The sequence below is a fragment of the Panthera leo genome, chromosome B3, assembly GCF_018350215.1.
Source record: "Panthera leo isolate Ple1 chromosome B3, P.leo_Ple1_pat1.1, whole genome shotgun sequence".
NCBI lineage: Eukaryota > Metazoa > Chordata > Mammalia > Carnivora > Felidae > Panthera > Panthera leo.
Window position 1 is genome coordinate 33288208 of NC_056684.1, and position 21485 is coordinate 33309692.

At 35.0% G+C, this 21485-nt stretch overlaps 1 protein-coding gene across 1 annotated transcript in view; it reads right to left on the reverse strand.

Moving 5' to 3' along the window:
* The window catches only part of ARIH1 (ariadne RBR E3 ubiquitin protein ligase 1), a 119424-nt gene that overhangs the window by 23948 nt on the left and 73991 nt on the right, over window positions 1-21485 (reverse strand). Inside the window, exons 3-6 of the mRNA XM_042941479.1 lie at window positions 20530-20674; window positions 13227-13319; window positions 12684-12739; window positions 384-450 (exon numbers count right to left, since the gene is read on the reverse strand). Of these exons, the coding sequence (XP_042797413.1) occupies window positions 384-450; window positions 12684-12739; window positions 13227-13319; window positions 20530-20674 (361 nt within the window). The remainder of the gene's footprint in view (window positions 1-383; window positions 451-12683; window positions 12740-13226; window positions 13320-20529; window positions 20675-21485) is intronic.

Here is a 21485-nt window from a genome sequence, read left to right on the forward strand (position 1 = left end):
AACAAGTAACTATAGCTCTCTTTATTAAAGTTTACTGGTAACAGGAGCTAAAACAAGCAGAGATATAGCAAGGTTAAACTGCCAGACATGATTAAACAAGTCATCATTAACAGTCAGCTACAATTTTTTGCTAGGGATAAAGGAAGAATACTGTAAAAATAATTTGATCACCACAGCTCTAGATCTATGAAGAGACACCCACTTATTGGTCTGTCACACTCCTTTGAGAATACGTGTTAGGTATGCTTCATGAATGAAGTCCATAATCTAAATTTATCGTAAAGGTCTTTCTTACTATCAAGAGAATTTCATACAAGAAAAAATATTTTATTAATAAATAATTCCGCTTATTAAAAAAGGTAGCCTGAAGAGAAATCACTTACCTCTACAAAGCTATTTGTTATTAAATGTTGATACTTTAATTTAACTTTCGAATCTGTGATCAGGCGCCTGAGAACAAGAATAAAAATAGTTTATTAGGATGTTATCAGCCAAGAGTATTTTTCCACATTTACAAAATAAAATTTCAATGCTGCAGCTCTAAAAACTACCCTAAACTGAATATACTCAAATGCATATAGACTATCAACAAATGTAACTGTAGAAATCAAGACAACAATCTCCAAGTTTCTGTAGTTTTATTTTGGTAGACCCCCGATTCCCATGTTTCCTATACATGAAAGTCCATTTTTACCCACTTTATTATAGTCTAATGACAGAGTAACTATTGCCAACTTTAGGCCCTTTTCAGAGTATTCTTACTCTGATATCTTGCCTTAGGACAGCAATTCTCAGCCAGCTTCCTTCAGACCCCTCCCAAAAATCAGTGTGTGAAATAAGAGATGCTGACAGGAATGTTAAGAAATGGATCCAGGTTTTGCTATATATAAATTTAAGGGCCTTCTTCTGAGATTTGTTAGTAATTTACCAGAAATGTTTACTGACTGCAACGTGGCTTCCATTATGCACCTAGAACACTTTATATATTCGTAACAATTTCTAGAACTCATAGTAACCCATCCTGAAGCTTAAGTTTTGTTAGTCTTAATGGTAAACATTCCCGTGAGTGTTTAAAGAAAATAGTTAAAACAGAAAGAGTTAACCACTGACAAAACCAGTAAAAACTATCAAACACAAACACAGTCTAACCTCATTAAATATTTTAAACAAACAAAAAGGTTTTGTATAATCTGGCCCCATCAAATTCTTGAGCTTCTATGGCACTGCTTGCCTTCCACAAGACCCCACCCTGTACTGTTCCTCTTTCAGCGTACTCCTGTCACATCTGTATTCTTTCAACAGAATTTGGTGAGTAGTGGAACAGAATTCTGGTGAGTATTGCCCTTCTTCAGGGGCTTTTGCATACAGCTACCTCTCTTTAAAAGGAAAGAAGAATATCGTGGTGGGCTCTGAATTGGAACAGCCTAGCTTTGAATACTGTTTTACAACTTACTAGCTATGAAATGAGGGTAAGCTCTTTGACCTCTCCATTTCTCAGTTTACTCATCTGTAAAATGGATAGCAGAAATGAGGAGTTGTGAACTAGAACAGTGCCTGGCAAATAGTAAACACTCAATAAATATTAGATGCTATATTATTATTATTTTTTAACTCAGCTAAGAAATATTGTTACTCACAGAAAAAGGAGGCTTTTTCTGACAATTACCACACCAGTTCCCTCTCAGCTCTCATGGCACCTAACACATACCCCCTTAATAAAATCTGTCATAATTTTTATTAAACAGTTATCTGTATAATGTGTTTAATATCTGCCTTTATGCTCTCTTATCCCCAACCAAATAATAAACTCCATAAAAGGATCCCTTGTGTCTAGCACACTGCTTGGCCTACAGTAAGTGTTCAAGAATTTTTTTTTTTAAGTTTATTTATTTTAAGAGAGAGAGAGAGAGAGAGAGAGAGAGAGAATCCCAAGCAGGCTCTGCACCATCAGCGCACAGCCCGACATGGGGCTTGAACTCACAAACCAAGAGATCATGACCAAAACCAAGAGTTAGACGCTTAAGCAATTGAGCCACCCAGGTACCCCAATAAATATTTTCTAAATGAGTAAACCTCCACATTTCAGAGATGCTAGAACTGAGGTCTAAAAATACTTAGTGTATTTGGTGATTCCTCAAAAGGCTAAACACAGAATTACCAAAGGACCCAGCAATTCTATTCCTAGGTATCCAAGAAAATTAAAAATGGGTGTTCAAATAAAAAACTTGCACACAAATCTCCAAATAAAAACACAAATGTTTTGAGGCACCTGGGTGGCTCAGTCAGTTGAGTGTCAAACTCTTGATTTCAGCTCAGGTCACAATCCCACACTCAGTGTGGAACCACTCTGTGGAACAGAGATTCTGTTTCTCTCCCTCTGCCCCTTTACCCTATTTGCACATGCACTCTATCTCAAATTAAAAAACAAAAAAACACACAAATGTTTCCACAAAAAATGGAAATAACCCGAATGTCCAAGAACTGATGAATAAAGAAACAAAATATGGAATATCCATACAATGGAATACTGTTTAGCCATAAAAAGGAATCAAGTACTAACACATTCCCCAACATGGGTGACATGGATGAACCTTGAAAACATTATGTTAAGTGCAAGAAGCCAGAAACAAAAGATCATATGCATTATGACATTTAAATGAAATCTCCAGAATAAGCAAATCCGTATAGACAGAAAACAGATATGTGATTGTCAGGTTCTAAGGGAAGGAGGGAATGAGGAGTGACTGTTTAATGAATATGGGAATTCTTTTAGGGGTGATGAAAATGTTCTAGAATTAGATAGTGATGATGGTTGCATGACATTATGAAAAGTATACTTTATTACTATTTAATGTTTATATTTATTTTTTGAGAAAGACAGAGAGAGACACACACACACACACACACACACACACACACACAGAATCTGAAGCAGGCTTCAGGTTCCGAGCTGTCAGCACAGACCCCAACGCAGTGCTCGAACTCTCCAACCACGAGGTCATGACCTGAGTCTGACACTTAACTGCCTAAGTCACCCAGATGCTCCCCCTTTTTTTTAATGTTTACTAAATTGTATACTTTAAATAGTTAAAATGGTAAATATGTTATGTGAAATTTACATCAATTAAAAAAAAATAAGAATGAGATCCAAAGTCAGATGCCCTGATTCACCATTTTTAATTTCTATTATACCACCCACAATGCTTCTCTGATGTGACAAACCCCAACAATTTTTTTTAAAGTTTATTAATTTAGGGGGGAGCAGAGAGAGAGGGAGAGAGAGAGAATCCCAAGCAGGCTCTGATCTCAAGAACTGTGAGATCAGGACCTGAGCCAAAATCAAGAGTTAAGATGCTTAGCGGACTGAGCCACCTGGGCACCCCCAGTGATTTCTTATAACTGATCTAGCCTACCTGGTTAGAACAAAGGTCAGCCATAGTTACTAGGGCAAGGTTATTAGTTAGGTCTGTTATTAGGTCATAGTTTATCTTGTGATAAAGAAAGTAAGAAAGTGATCTTGAGAAAGCACTCTCAAGAAGACAAGCATTATCCTGGCTATTAATAAGCTAACTCTCTTGGCAAAGACCTACTGCCATCACTTACGTTGGAAATAGTTATTATGCCAACTCTCATGGTGGAAGGCAACTCTTTATGAAGGTAAACATAATGACTTCTACTGATAGTCTATTATACATTCTAAGCACAGTGTCAGATGCATTTAAGTACCCTTAAGTTTTGGGATAATTCTGTTTTTACAAAAGAGATAAGTGGACAGCTATCCACAAGAATTTTTTGTGTGTGTGTGTGTGTGTGTGCCAAGTAGTAAACCATGCCTTCTGCTTATATAGCACGATGAGTAAATCAACATTATGCTTCAATTCAGGATTAGTGATAAAATATTTTTCTATAATATGGGTTTTTTCCCCTGACAGACATACCAATTATAGACAAGTATAAAGAAGGAAATAAAAATCACCTGTAACTCTATCACTCAAGAGGAATAACCACTTGACATTTTAATAATCTGGACTTTTTACTCTTTTTTTGGTAAATGTATGACATGTAATTTTAAACAGAATGTACTACATATAATAATTTTATACCTTTGCTTCTTCACTAAGATTATTATAGGCATTTTCCAAAACATTAAAATAATCCACAAATCATTTTTTTTATAAAAACTTGAAGTTAGGTACTCCCCCCACCCAAACCTTTTTTTAATGACTATATCACATTCCATCTTCCTCTACTGTTAGACATTTGGATTGGTAGGGTTATGATAATGTGACTAACATCTTTATAATAAACCTGTTCAATTTCTGGTCATTAAAAATAAATATAAGATTTACTATAACCTCTGGCTCATCTCTTCCTCTTATACTCCAGTATCTGACTTTACCTTTAAAATACATTTAAAATCCAACTATTTCTCATTACTTCCTCTGCTCCCATCGTGGATCAAACTACCATCATCTCTCACCCAGACTGCTACAAGAGTCTCCCAATTTCCCTGCTCCTACTTAGTCTCTTTTTCATGCCAACAGTAGGAACAACCCTCTCTGACCATATCACTCCTCTGCTCAGAATCCTCTCATGGCTCTATCTCAGAATAAAAGCCAACGATCTTATAATGATCTATAAAGCCCTACACAATCAGCCTCATGTACCCGTCCCACACTCTTCTGTGCCTCCCTTCAATCTATTAAGTTTACATTTACAGTTCAAAAATATTTTCAAAAGTTTAAATAATAATCAGTAATTTACTGTCTATATACTTTGCCTTTTGAACTACCAAAATTTGATAACTTATTTCATTTTGCATTTCAATGAGACTAGGAAATTATTTCAGTACGAACTTGAGCTCTGATCCCTTAAGCATGTATTTTAAAATAGATAGTATTCTATAGCTTTTGTATGAAATTTCCTACTTTAGAATACTAAAATGCTTTTCTCTTTCACTGTAGGGAAATAATGGGAGGCATTAAATTTATTCAACTATGAGACACACAACTCTAAAGCCATGTTATCAAAGCATTTTCCATAATGTCTCTGTGGACTATCTTAAAAACAGATACAACTTTGGGGTTAAAAAAAGATTTAAGTAGCAATAATTATAAATGAGGGAAAATGATGAGTTAGATGCCATTAAAATGGAAACTTTGTTCACCAAAAATCATTGAGAGAAAAGAGAAGCTACACATAAGGGAAAGTAGGTGTAATACATATATATCTAACAACAGACCCATATCAGAATATTTAAAGAATTCTTACAAAGGAACAAACAAAGTAACAAAATTTGAGGTTACTTGAATAGGCACTTTATTTAAAAAAAAAAAAAAAAAGATATACAAATACTTTGGAAAACTACCTGGAAGTTACATATTAAAGTTAAAACCTTACTCCTGAGTATATACTCAAGAGAAATCAGTGCAGGTGCACCTAGGTGGCTCAGTCGGTTGAGAATCCAACTCTGGGTTTCAGCTCAGGTCATGATCTCACAGTTTTGTGAGTTCAAGCCCCACACTGGGCTCCATGCTGATGGCACAGAGCCTGCTTGGGATTCGGTCTCTCTCCCTTCCTCTCTGCCCCTCTCCTCACACTGTTTGTCTCTCTCAAAATAAATAAACTAATTTAAAAAATCAGTGCATGTTTACCAAAACACACATGTAAGAATATTCTTTGTAACCTTTTCACAATAGTCAAAACCAAGCAAACAAACCAAAAAACTCCAAATGTCTATCATCATCCTAAGAATGAAATTACTATCTATCTTTAGTAATAACAAAAAAAAAACAAACAAACCTAAAAACATATAGATATGTTGAATACATATCTCAAAGACATTATGTTAAATGAAACAGATACACACTCATAAGAACAATACATGCTACATGATCCCATTTAAAGAGTGCTCAAGGGGCACCTAGGTGGCTCAGTCGGTTAAACATCCAACTTTGGCACAGGTCACGATCTCATGGCTCGTGCGCTGGAGCCCCTCGTCAGGCTCTGTGCTGACAACTCAGAGGCTGGAGCCTGCTTCAGATTCCGTGTCTCCCTCTCTCTCTGCCCCTCTCCCCTCCCCCTCCCCCACTCACACTCTGTCTCTCTCTCTCTCTCTCTCAAAAACAAATTAAACATTAAAAAAAATTTTTTAAAGAGGCTCAAGAACAGAAAAAACTAACTGATGGTCACAAAAATCATGACCGGGAACAAGGCTGAGATAGATACTGTCTGGTAAGGGGAACAAGAATGAACATTCTGGGTACCTCTATCTTGTTTGGGTAGTTAATAAAACACACACACTTTTAAAGTTAATGTACTTTACATATTTTAGTCAATATACTTTAGAACTTACTAAAGTAAAATAGAAAGCAACATATAGCAAACTCAGCCTACTGTACTTTTCCTCTGTAAAAGATGAGATGCTTATTGTACTAAGATTAACACGTATCAATGTTTAGTTTTTCTCCTTCCTCAGGCAGTTCAAACTGTACGACTTCACTTAAGGGTCTAGACAGGTTCACAACTGTATTTGTGACCTTTAAGAAACTATTAGAATATAAAAATTAACCATCTGACTTTGATGTCTGGATATTCTTCCCGGAGAAGCATGACTTAGAGGATTACATTTACTTCTTTCTGGATCCATTCACCTACTTGGTTTTAAGTAATACTTACACAGCTGTAATATTAGAAAAGTACTGGTTTATTTTCTGAATAAACTTGTTGGCAAAATATGAAAGAATCTGTCTCAGAAAAGAAAAAATAACTGTAAAGTTGGCAATATAAAGTAATTACATGTCTAACAGAAATTAGGAGGTGAAAGAGATAAAGGTGAAAGTGCAGAGGCATCAATTTCCTAACCTTATGTAACATGGAGTTAAGATCTAGTGCTTACAGTTGATGGAACAGGAAATAATTGCAAAACAGCATTTAAATTATATTATCTAATTTAAAACAACTCATTTCCCAAAAGAAAATTTTCTGCCCTTTTCAGACAGATGGGAAATTAGCCAATAGAGGTAGGCATTATCCATACCGTGATCCTAAAATTCATTTTTAAAAAAATCTTATGTATCGGTTAAGGCTTAAAGTAAAAGCATTTGGCATAATTTTGCTAGAAGTGAATAGCAATGAGTTCCTGTCACCACCTCTGCTTGTCTGTTTCTAAAACCTCCATATATGAAAATAAATCATAAAATTTTTTTAGTGATATTTTAGGATGTTGAATTAGAACATCACATTCCAGATGTGTGTTAGCACTATTAATTATTACTCAAGATGAGACTAAATAGTATTACTTAAAGGTGTTTTGTGGTTTTTTTTAAGTTTATTTATTTTGAGAGAAAGTGTGCATGCGAGTAGGGGAGGGGTAGAGAGAGAGAGAGAGAGAGAGCGTGAATCCCAAGCAGCTGCCTAAAGTCTGAACCGCGCCAAAATCAAGAGTCGGATGCTTACTTGACTGAGCCACCCAGATGCCCCTACTTGAAGGTATTTAAAGATTTAATAGATACAAGTTTACCTTTACCACCCCTAAGATGAATAGAGAAACTGCACACAGAAAAGAAACTTAGGCCCTAAACAACTGTATTATAAAAAAAAAAACAACAAAAAAACCCCACAAGTGGTAAGATGAATAGAAACAGATGAGTATTTATTTGGTCTCAAGTGGTAAATAATTTAAAGAAGTAACCTACATTAATCTCATGAAAACATCAAGGACAAATCCTGGGACAAAGAAAAATTCTCAGAGTATACTGTTACCCTCCTGACTGTGGAAGTATAACTATATGAGGCCATTGTATAACAGAGACCCACTTAGCCCAACAGCCTTGATGGTATCCTATCACAAATCCATGACTAAAGGCTAAAATGATGACACGTGCTTATAAGTGCAAGAGAGAAAAATACACCTCCAGTTACGGATTCAAAGATACATGCCTATTATATACACACTGCTGTGGAATAAAAAATTGAATCTACTAAGTAACTAGTTTTAATTATTAATTTAAGATCACCTCCTGAATGGAAACAAGCATTTAGTGAACACAAATAGTCGACCTGGAATCACACAGTTTATAGTCTAAGAAAGAATATAGATATGAACATAGGCAATTACAAAAATGTATATTAAGGAAAATATGGGGGAGTTAAGGAACACGTAGGATACTTGCCCAAACCAAAATGCAAATCAGTAAGCTGAGACCTGAAGGAGACTAAGAGGATGAACGGATTAACAGAACTAAAGAGCAAAATAGTAGAGTACTGCATATCAGTCAAGAGACATTAGAGAAAAACTAAACAAAGTCAAACTAAACCAAATGCAAATAAAATGCACAGTACTTTCAAGACGCCAAGTTCCACACCACTAGAAAAGAGAATGTGAGAAAAGGCAAAAAGCAAAGATGAAGCTGCACAGGTAAGCAATACAGAATGGAAATAAAGAATTGAAAAGTGATGATACAGTATAAGAGAATCACTGAGGAACCAGTCACAGATTCCCAGCTAAGAGAAGATGATAGCCTGTATCAGGTCAATGTCAGTAGGAACTGAGGGAAATGGATGGATTTAAGACTAACTGTGATGTAGGAATGAATTTGGTGTAAGGAACACTCTAGGAAATGTGGAAGAAAAATGAATCAGGGATATGATCAGGATTCTAATTTAGGCAAGTCTTTTACACCTAGTGGTACCATTCTTTGATACTAAGCAGCCAGAAGAATGAGTTTGGTGGCGGTGGCGGTGGTGGTGGTGGTGGTAGGGGAGTTGGAGAAAGTAAAGCCTGAGGAATATACATATGAACATGCCTGATAGGTAGTGGAATATGTGCGTCCTCAAAAGATAGAGCTGACCTGGACATATAAATCTGGGAATTTCCAATGTATGACCAAGGAGAGTGTATAAAGTATGAAGAAACCCAGAAACCCAAAGAGCAATATTTTAGAAGAGGCAGAAAAAGATGATTTTGCCAAGTCAATTAGAGTAGATGTGGAGTAGGCCTAGGTTGGTGGCCTTAGGAGTTGGTGCTGGAGTAAAGGGAATTTTACTGGAAATGAGTACAACAGGAAAATGAGAGGCTATGGCAGTATGCTGATGTATGCTTAAATTCTCAAACTACACTAGGAGAGCTTGTTCAGATTGCGGGGGCCCCATCCCCAGAGGTTCTGATCCCCAGAGGTAAGTCTGGATCTGGGCCTGAGAATGTGCATTTTTAACAAGTTCCTAGGTGATGCTGATGCTGCTGGTTGGGGGGATTACACTATGAGAACCACAGGGTCAGGGTATAGAATAACAGACTATACATAGAGACACTGAAATCACACTGGTGACAGCAAACTTTGGGAGAAAGACAGTGAGTAACTTGTGAATACTATGAATAATTAAGTGGGTGCGACCAAGAAGTCAAGCAAATAAACGCAGAAAGGACTACAACATAGCGAGTAACACAAGACTCAAGGTCTATATGGATTTTAAACTGAAGTAGAGACCAATCTGAATATAACATTTGAAGCTAAGGGGGACAATAACTTCACTTCCTGACCATGAGGCATACGGGGGGGGGGGGGGGGGGGGGGGGGGGGGAGAACGCTAGCTTCAACTTGAGAAGTTTATATGAGAATGTGTCTTCAAGAAAGAATCCAGTTTCAGGTTCAATTCAAGTTCCAAATGAGATGAATTCAGATTAAACTATTTTTTTAACCTATCAAATTGGAAATTTAAAAATGATAATACCATGACTGTGAAGGATTCTATTTCTTTCATACTAAGAGAAAAATTATTAAGCATATTTCAGTTATTATTTAAGATTAACCACTTAAACACGTTCTCTCATTTAATTAAAATAATCTTAAATTCTACAATATTTATTTCTAAGAAAGAAAATGGAATTATATACCAACAGTATACAACTGTATAAGGTGAACAATAACAATCCCTCTTCCTAATCCCCAAGCCCCTAGCTGATATCACTATTAACATGCTCTTGTAAGTATTCTCCAAGCTGTCCTTTTTTTATAGTTTATTTTGAGAGAGAAAGAGACAGAGAACGCACTCACACAGGGGAAGGACAAAGCGATAGGGAGATAATCCCAAACAGGCTTTATGTTATCAGGAGCCCGACGCAGGAATTCATTGCTGAATTCCCTTAAGCTAAAGACACAGCAAATCTTAAAAAGTAGCAAATAGGGAACAATATGATTAACAGCTGACTTATTAGAAACAATGGAGGCAAGAAGGCAGTAGAATGACATATTCAAAATGATACTATTGCATGAAAGGGCAAAGAGTATATACATTTGTAGAAATTGCCAAATTGCATTACAAAAAGGTTGCAACAGTTTACATTCTCTACTGTAGTATACTCTCACTCACATTACGTATTACCAAATTCTTTAATCCTTACCAATCCGAAATGTAAAAACAAAACCCACAACTTTTTAAAACTAGGGCATCAAATTTTGATTTACATTTATGTAACTAGGCATGATGATAGCTATTATTAATTAGCATTAAAATTTCTTTCATTGTGAACTGTTTTCCATAGGATTATCATCTTGATTTATAAGAGCCCTTGTGATATTAGCCACATTGTTTTATGTGTTGAAAATATTTATTCCATTCCCCTCTAAAAACAAATGTCACAAAATTTCATAAATTCATGGTCACATCTCCCTGCCCAAATGCCTCCCCACTCTAAACCATCCTTCACTATACTAAAATTGTATTTCTTTTTTTCCCCCTAAATTTATTTATTTTTAGTAACCTCTATACCCAACCTGGGCCTTGAACTCACCCCCCATTCCAACTGAGCCAGCCAGGTGCTTCCTCAATACATTTCTAAAAATGTAAATCTTGTTATCAGAGTCTTAACAACCTTCTATGACAAAACTCATCAACTGTCAAGGTCTTTTATCCTCATCTCTAACAATCTCTACTCTCTAGCCACCACAGAATACTTAATAGAGAAGTTCATGAACTATTTTTTAAAATATTGGTATTTTTTCTTTAACCCCCATTACCCTCCACTCCCTCAATCCACATTTTTACCCCATTTATATTACTTCTTAAGTCTTCCTAATCTCTTCAGGTGGAATAATTTGCTTCTAACTGTACTTTATACATGCCTTTATATAGAAAACTTAAACTCTGCATTTTATCACTATGATCCTACTGGGCAAAGGAAATGCACCTTAAAAAAAAGTTTTAAGTTATTTATTTGAGACAGGGAGCAAGCGAGCAGGGGAGAGGCAGAGAGAGAGAGACAATCCCAAGCAGGCTCCATGCACAGGGGCCTGATGTGGGGCTCGATCTCACAACCATGAGATCATGATCTGAGCCAAAAACCAAGAGTCAGATGGACGCTTAACCAACTAAGCCACCCAGGTGATCCGGGAAGGAAATGTATCTTAATGCTCCCCGTAAATGTTTGTGGAAGAGATAAGAGATACAGTGACCTATACTGATGAAATGTATTGCTGAAGCTGATGTATTGATGAAAAATTACAAATCAGAAAGTATCAGGGGACAAGATAAAGACAACTGGAAGGATGGTGATACCTCAAGATGATGTATAACTGATTTTTGCTAGCTTAAAACAGTAAGGTAAAAATTCAAGATAGAGGCAGTATTAACACAGAGCTGACAACAAGCAACAGCACATATGTTTTAGTAAACCAAAGTAGGTTGAGGTTAATAAAGTAGAACCAGTGAGCTTTATAAACTGCTGGCTAAGTCAATTTAAGGCTTTATTAGACAGGTTAAGAAATTTGCTCATTAAAGTCCATGGCTGCTTTTACTTTTATTATCTTCAAATCCCAAAGTTTAAACACAAACCTACATTTCTATATAGGCAATTATCCACTACTAACTACACAATTTTTTGCAGACAGTTCAGGCCCTCAATCTGTTTATCTTCCTAAAGTGAAGTCAATTAAGTAGCCTCAGGCTATGTAATAATACAGACTCAGGATTCTACCCCAGGTTCAGGACTAAAAACTATACTTGTTTCTTTAAGTTTATTTCTCCCTTCAAAAAGAGAACCTTTCACAAGAAGAGTTAGCCAACAACCTCCAAATGCAACGCCTTTGGGAGCAGTGTTCCAAATGAGGCCACATTCTCCCTGGGTAGCTCCCAGTGAATGACAGAGCCTGGAAGGGGACCGGGGCTCAGCCATTTCTGCTTCCTGAAGTGTTCATGTATGGGCAATCTATGTGGTAGAATTCCCCACAGGGCTGCTACAGACTCTCACACCTGCCCCACAGTCTGAGTCTCTTCCTACCAAATCCTTCTTCCTTCTTTTTCTCTTTTAATAAGTGTCATACCAACATTAAAGTGTGTCCACTCCTGTTCCTCTTTAACCTGCACAAATACTATATCACAACAAATCCCCTTCCCTGTTACCTCCATCTTGGCAGAGGACCTCAACGGACATATCCTATTTTCCAACTCCAAGGTTTACTGAAATGCAGCTACCACATATTGCCCAGTATTTTGCCATATATTTACAAGAATAGTGTCTGGGCATTTACCCAAGTTAGAAATGAGCTTTTCTACTACGAAGGAATGTGGATTAGAAAGTCTCTTCAGACTAAAAATTTCACCTCCTTTGAGGTTTGAGCAAAAAAATAATTTGGTTTAACCAACTAACCAATATTCAACATGCAATATCTATCAGAAATACTTACATAACTGTGTTGTCATCCACTAAGATATCACAACCATGAGCAGGGCACGAAATAGTCTGAAAAAGATTGAAATTTAAACTATGTCTTCATTCAACAAATATTTACTGAATGCTTACCATCGCCAGGCACTAGGTTGAGAATACCTTAACATTTATAGGATCTTAATTGTTCCCTTTCCATTAAAGGAAATGTATGTGTGTATTTATCACCATAATGTAACTAGAACTGCTGACCTGAATAATTGGTTTTTCAACATAAAATTGAAAGGCACAAGCAAGAGACCTGACAAAATTGCTCAACAAGTTCAGCCTGACATATACACATATTAATGCCGCGGAGAAAACATACCTGGACTGTACCTTTAAATGGATTGCCACATTATAAGTAGGAAAAAAAAAAGCCTCAATTATCTTTTATCTCAATATAGAAAGTAGTTCCTCATGCAATTCATAATCCAGAATGCTTCACCTGTTCATGTTTGTGCAAGAGTCTAAACACTGTAGAAAATTCAACAAAAAATGAAAATCAAATTGACATCTTTACCTGTCCCATGCCTTCCTCCATTATTTTGGTAGTTAAATATTCGCTCCAGCACTGCATACAAAACTTATGTCCACATTCAAGGCCAGTGAAATACTGCAACAAAAATAATACATGCACTTTTAAAAGATATTGCCAGAAAAATCACTATACATAGTGACTCAATAAGGCTCTATTAGGTCACATTTCTCATACTGGCTAAAATGTTCCATTTGACAAGACTAGATGGACTCCTAAAATAAACTTGGTGGTAAAATCTAGACATGCAAATACATTTAACACAAAATAATTAATGAGAAATGCATCTATAGTCGATAATTGTAATTTTTAGGAAAGGCAGACAAGATTGTACTAAATGTAAGAATATATCATGTACCAATAAGCATATGAAGACATGCTCAAAATCCACAGCCATCAGAAAACTGTAAATCAAAACCACAATGAGACACTACTTAACACCCACTAAAACAGCTGTATTCAAGAAGACAGATAATAACAAGTATTGGCAAGGATGTGGAGAAATCAGAATCTCCATACACTGCTGGTGAGAATGTAAAATGGTGCAGGAACTTTGGAAAACATTGTGGCAGTTTCTCAAATAATTAAACACAGAGTTACTCATGGCCCAGCAATTCCACCCCTAGGTATATAGCCAGAAGAACTGAAAACATAGCTCCACACAAAAACTTGTATACAAATATTCAGAGCAGGATTTTCCACAGTACCCCCAAGTGGACACAACTCTAATGTCCATCAATTGCCGAATGGATAAACAAAATGTGGAATATCCATTTGAAAGAATATTATCCCAGCATAAAAAGGACTGAAGTACTGATATATGGTATAATGCACATGAGACTGAAAACATTATGCTAAATAAAAAGACGCTAGCCACAAAAGACCACATACTGTTTGATTCGCATGTATACAAAAGGTCCAGAATAGGCAAATTCACAGACAGAGTAGATTAGTGGTTGCCAAGGGTTGGGTGGCAGGCGGCAGGGAGGGAAGTGACTGTTAAAAGCATATGAGATTTCTTTTCAGGGCGACGAAAATATTCTAAAGTTTACTGTGATAGTGACTGCAACAACTCTGCAACTATACTAAAAAGCACTTAAAAATTTTTTTTCTTTACTGTTTATTTTTGAGACAGAGAGAGACAGAGCATGAGTGGGGAGGGACAGAGAGAGAGGGAGACACAGAATCCAAAGCAGGCTCCAGGCTCTGGGCTGTCAGCACACAGCCCGACGCGGGGCTTGAAGTCGTCTACTGCAAAATCATGACCTGAGCCACCCAGGCACCCCTAAAAATCACTTTAAGTAAGTGAACTGTATCGTATGTGAGTTATTATCTCAAAACTGTTACCAAAAATTTCACACAAATATAGGACTTCATAGAGTTGCATGGAATGTTGCTTACCAAGATAATCAAAATCTTATAGAAACCAGAAAGATTATTCAGATAGCTAAGAATAATAGTAACATTTTGGTCTAATCTTGTATTACTTACATGAGTTGAAATACTATTAATTTGAGGGATGGTTATAAGAAGTATATTATTTTCTATAATGGAATATTAAGCAAGTACTTTAGTAAGTGTCTTGAGGACAGTATTGTAAAAAGACAAATGGTCACTAAGAATATGTTATAATATTTACTAAGTTTCAACTAAGTTTATGTTAAGTTTCAACTAAGAATGTTATAATATTTACTTGAAATTATTTTTAAGTGAATAGGTAATATAGGCTCATGGTCAAAAACAATTATTTAACAGTATGAATTTATGTTGAAAATAAGTCTCCTTTATTCTTATACTTTTCCTCTACTTCTCTACCTAAAAGTAATGACTATTACCATTATTTTACATATTCTTTCAGAGATGTTCTAATGTACACAGGTATACACACACACACAAAGAGTAGCACACACTCTTTTCTGCATCTTGGTTTATTATTATTTAATAGGTTTCTTATGTGGTTCTACATTAGTACACGTGGGTCCACCTCTTTCTACATTCTGTATGAAGGTACCATAATTTATTTAAACACTCCACAATTAAAGGACATTTAGACCTTCTTTTTTTTTTTGCCGCCATGCTACTGCATTGGCTATATATATATACATACATACATACACACACACACATACACACATCATTGTGATCATGCAAATTCACCTTGGGACAAATTTTTACAAGTGACATTATAAAAGGTACACATTTACACTTTAATAGATTATTACCACACTTCATTCAAAGAGGTTGTAGCAATTTATACTGTTCAAGAGAACCTGGTTTTACAATACCCATGTCAACATAGTATCAAATTCCCTGATCTCTGCAAATCTGACAGGTGAAAATGAATTACCTTCATCAATTTTGATTTTATTTTATTATGAGTGAAGTTTAAGCATTTGAAAAAAGATTTAAGGCTCTACATTTCTTTTTCTGTGCACTCTCTCCACCTATTTTTCCCATTTTTCCATTGGGATCCCCCCCCCCCTTAATGATTTAGTGGGGATTTTCACCTACTTAGAAAATTGACCATTTATAGGTGTGGCAAATATTTTTCAGTTTCGAATCTGAATGTTCCCATTTTGTTGTCATGCAGAAGCTCTCTACTTATTGATATGTAGCAAAGTGTATTACTTTTACAATTTCTGGCTTCTAAATCAATTAACTTTAATATAAGGAGTTAGGAAGAAATTTAAGATTCTACTCCAGATACAAACCAAGTTGTTCCAATGCCATTTTCTGAACCCACCTGATTTGAAATGCCCCCTTTCATAATACACCAAATTCTCCTCACACATATTTGACTCTATCTTGTTCCACTGCACTGACTATTCTTAGGTAGGACTAGTTCCTCCCTGTCCCCATCAATCTAGTTGTTTTTTTTTTTTTCTCAATATTTTACTATTATTCTATTTTTCCAAACACTCAAGTCATCTTTTTATCTCCGTTAGTATTTCAAGTTTTCTTCATAATAGAGCTTTCACATTTCTTGCCAAGTTTACTTCTAGCTCTTTTATTCTTTTTGTGGCTCACATAATATTTTGAATTCCATTCCATTTTCTAATTAGCTGTTATTTGAAAAGTGCTCATGAAATTTCTGATGTTGCTTATGACATAAGATACCAATAGTCAGGATGCAAAATTCTACACTACAGCATATCAACTATATAAAGAATGGCCAGAAGCAGACATGGGGGAAAAAAAATCTATCAGTGTCCTAAAAGAAAATATTTACCCAGTTTAAAATACAGTGCTATTCTGACTGACAATTATTCTGACTCATTCACAGAGGAAGTGAAGGTAAATATTTTGGAAATCAGTATCCTCATACATTAAAAAAAAAAAAAATCTGGAAACAAACAAAAGAATCTATTCTCATTACTCCCCATTGCTAAAGGAGATCTGGCACTAATTTGTTGCCTGATCACTAATGGAGAGCATATGATTTTCAAGGCTACAATGAGAAGGAGCATTCTATAAAGGACAAATATAGCAGAGTAAAAGATCAACAATTCTAAAATGTTATATTCGTAACTTAAAAACACATATGCATCCACATATGTTTTCTTTTTTCAAATAAGAATCCTTGAGAATGAGAGACTAAAGGTCACAATGGTTACTTAGTGATCACTGCAAGTAACATCTCTACCTTTGAAACTTCTGGACCAGGGATCATTATAAGATATAAAGAAAGCTTTTTATTCTTTAAAGGCTTCTTTTCAATATATTTTTTTTATTAGATACTAAACATTTTAATTAGATGCTAAACAAGATAAATTAGAAAATAAATCACACACACGTCTAAAGATAAAACAAAAACTAACCTGTGGTATAAACGCATTTATTGTGCTCAAGAGCAGTGTCATCATTATGGATATATCTGAGTATCATCATTCTGTTGCATTTCCCTTTCCCTCCTCCTACTTTCACGTATCTCTATTCCTTTACTATCTCGTGCTTATTATCTACTTGGGTCCCTCAACCTTTCCCTGACTCAAGGGATCTTATCAAACTTATCCCTCTGTATATCATAAATAATATACTCAGAATACACTAAATGACTCAGAATACACTAAATACACATGAAATATTATGTAAAACAAATTAATGGTCCCTTAAAAAAGAACTGAAAGATTAAACACTCTTAAAGGGTTCATTTATCCCTGCCATTTTACATACTTGGCAACTAATGTCAAACAGCAGTAAGTACATTAAGAATTATCTTTCCTCCATCAGAAGTTGGACAAATACTCTCTAAAGTTAAAGCCATTATGTTTACAAAAACTGAATAATCAGGGCATCAGTTCCCTCATCTATAAAATGGAATCAATTAAAAAGGAATACAGGGTTGGACTTAGATCAGATGTTTTCAGTGTTCCCAGCACAAAGATTCAGAGTGAGGGGGTAAGGGATGAGAGAGTGGACTATCCTTATAATCTTCAAAGTTACCTTAAACATATCTGATTCTTAGAATATACAAATTATTTACTTCATAAAAATGAGACATCATAGCTCAAAGTATACCTCCTAGTAGAGTGGGAGAGTTAATAAAGATAGATCTTACGCTCTAATTCAAAGCAACATTATTATAAAGTGAATGTTGCCAGGGCTAACAAACCCCTGCATTGGCCACAACACAAGGGGTTGGGGGATGGGGGAATTTATGAACTTTAAAGTGCCTGTGAGTCTCTGGAAACCGTTTTTAAAGGAGAGATCACCCACGATAGTTACTCCCAAGTGCTATAACCTATGCTACCAAAGCATTTGTTTAAAAAATTTGTTTGCATATGGCACTATAAAGCTAAAGTTGCTTTCTGGAAGGATAAAGGTATTGAAGAAATATACTAAATAAAAGGCAAGTATCAGTGTTTGAAGACAGCAGTGGAAATTGAAACATGGGAGTTGTACAACAGAGGTAAAAAAAAAAAAAAATCATCCAATTAAAGCTTTAATGGAGTCTCAGGTGACATTTACTTGCAAAACTGAAAAGGTTAAAATTATCTTTCTATATTAGTCTAAATATTATGAAAAAAAAGTCCTAGTTTTATTACACTGTATTTTTCATAATGCTTGGCACAGTTTCCATAACAATCTTTAACTTACTTTCCAAACCATGTTGCGGTTTGCTTTTTTGTCCTATCACTTCCGTAGCCAGACTTCCTTTAAAGAGCAATTTGTTCACATTTACTGCCTCTACTTCCTTTCCCACCTTCAAATCAATGACTCTTCAGGTCATGCAGTATGGTTTTCCATCTTACCACAATACTTAAATTTAACTTTCCAGTATCATCAGTAAACTTCATGTTGTTAATTCCAAAGTCACTCTTCAATTCTTTTCTCTGAAGATTTTAGCAATGTTTCTTACAAGTACATTCTCTTCCTTTGGCTTCTGTATTGCCACATTTTGATGGCTCACCTAACTATCACACTTCCAGAGGTTATTTCAGAGGTCAATTTCAGTGGGCAATTCTCCCTTATCTAAAACTGGGTTAGGTGTCTCTCTCCAACATGTTCCCACAGTATCATGCCCTACTAAAGTGCTTACCATTCTTTCTGAATATGTCATTTTACTTTTCTATCTAGCTAACCTATAAACTACATGAGGCAGGCATTATGCCTTGATTCTCCATTGTGTTTCTAACACTTAGAATAGTGCCTCGTGTGTTGAAAAAAATGAGTAAGTAAATAGCAGGCTTTCTAGTTACAAGTGCAAGCAAAATTTACTATGCAGATCTCCAGTCATGGTTTTTATTCTAATTTGTTAAGTTAGACAATACCAAGGGCACTGAGAAAGTTATAGGGGATATTTGTAAGCAGCTAGTTTCAGTACTCAAATTACATTTAAGATTTAAACTACAGAAGATCTGGTTATAACAGAGCAGGAAGAGAAATGCCAGGAAATAAGGAAACCCTGAATGATCTGGGACAAATTCCTTGGGTTTCAGTATTATTTCACAGAAACTTTTATGAACCATACAAATGTCAACTGGTAAAGAGAATCTGTTAGAGACCAATAATAAAATGGTCAAAACATGAATTTAATGTATTTTTAATATTAATGTTGTTTGTTTTTTTAAATGCTCAAATTAAGATTGTGATTTAAAGAAGGAAATTATACAATCCTGAGAATAGTAGAGACTTGAAAAAACATCTTATCCAACTCATTTGAAAGATAAAAAGAACTCCAACCCAGTGAGATTTAATAATTTACTATGTAAAGTCAAATAGTTAGCATTAGAGCTATGATCTAACTTGAGAACTTGGAAATTCAACTCAACACCTTACCTACGAAATTATTTCCATCCTCTGTTCTATTTCTCTAAGAGTACTTAATTACTTTCTTTTAAAACCTCTTTTCTAAGCACTTGTACATGTGCACACATTTGTTCCCTTCAAGTGGGCCTCTACAGAGATACATAGAAACCTCAGAGAAAAACAATGAAAAACCTTCAATATGTTAAAATATGTAAACTGTTGACAAGGACTTTGTATATAGTAATTATTAGGAAGAGTTGCTTAACTATTAAAGCAAAGAATATGAATAAGGTAGTTATTTTTATAGAATTAAATTATTTCTCAGATATCTTAAAACATCTTAGAGGTGAATTCCAAGAGACTAACTACATTTATGCCACAAATATTATTTTTCTATGGTTACTAATAAAGTAAGGACTTCATACAAAGATTATGTTTAAGCCTAAAATTCTTTACTAGACATGCCAAAGTAAACCACCTAAATTCAATAGGTTTTAAGAGGGATACTTTTACTGAAGAGAAACATCAATTAATTGGTCCTAGTGTCTGCTCCAACTCTGTTACCACTTGCTATATTTAAGAATCTCCATTAGAATGGATCTGCATAAGTGAAAATCTTTGGTTATGAAAAATCCTGAAAGCTCCATAGTAAAATGCTATTAAAGATATTTTATAAGTGTTTTGGATATTTATTTTTAAATGTCAGTTTTAAATCTGTTTTATTTTCAATGAAAAATTATTCTATTCACTGCCCACCTATTGAACAATTCTCCCATGATAGTAAAATGAACTCGGAATAGATTTAGGTATGTAATGACAACCTGGACAAGTTGCTGCTTAAAAAGCAAACAGGGGAGGAAGGGGAAAGAACAAGCTCTATTCTTCCTCTTCCTTTCTTTTATCCTTAATATTCTGATAGGTTACTGTTTTACTACAATACAATCCCAAACTCCCAGATCTCCCTTTGTTTAAATAATGAAAGTTGATTTACCCTCTGAAACTAAGAGTCAGTGCTGGCCTTAAACTACCAGATACTCACCGAGTTAGGGTAGTTCAAGTAGCAGATCTGACAAGGCATATCCTGTGCTGATGACCTTGTATTCATCTGGCGTGTTCGAGACTTTTTACTTGGATTAATTACATGACACTCAGCAAAGAGCTTCTCCAGGTTTCCATCAAAGTACCTGCATTATTTAAACAGAAAGGATGAGAGCCCAGCAATAGCACACTGTTAGAGCTCTCCAAAAACCTGATTTTCTATAGGGAACAGAAATGAACTGAATTAAAATAAACCCAAATCATAACCTTTTTTTGCTCAGAGGAAATGAGGTATATGGCTACAAACTGTAGCAAAAAAAAAAAAAAATTCATATACATATATATATGTATACATATATATATATACATATATATACGTATATATATATGTATACATATATATATATTATACATATATACATATATATATATATATATGAAAGCAGTTTGAGCTTTTGTTGCTGTTTTGGTCTTTGTTATTATCCTGGAAGGTTAGGCTATTACTATTTTAATAGTACTACAAGTAAAACTTAAGAATGAAAGTTGTTACTATCTCTGACGGTACCTTATAAAGAGTAGTGGTATTTTTAAAAGGCTAGGTTGTATTTTATACAAGTAATTTTATTAATAATTTTAGTTACACCAACTTAAATATATTAGCAAGTAAACTATCTGCAAAGCATATCTTACCCCACAGATCATTTACATGTGTCTCATTCTACAAAATATATTTGCTTTCTAATTATTCTCTTAAAGTAATTTTTAACTAGCAAAGGGGTGGAAGGAAGAAACAAAAAACTATACCTTAAAATGTTTTTATATCAAATAATCTATATAATAGCCTTTCATACAGGTTTCAACAGGTTTCTAAATATACCTAAGTAGCTCACCATCTAATATCAAGAGCACAGAATGCCAAGTATGATTTATAGAGCTTCAAGTGAACTGCGGATTTCT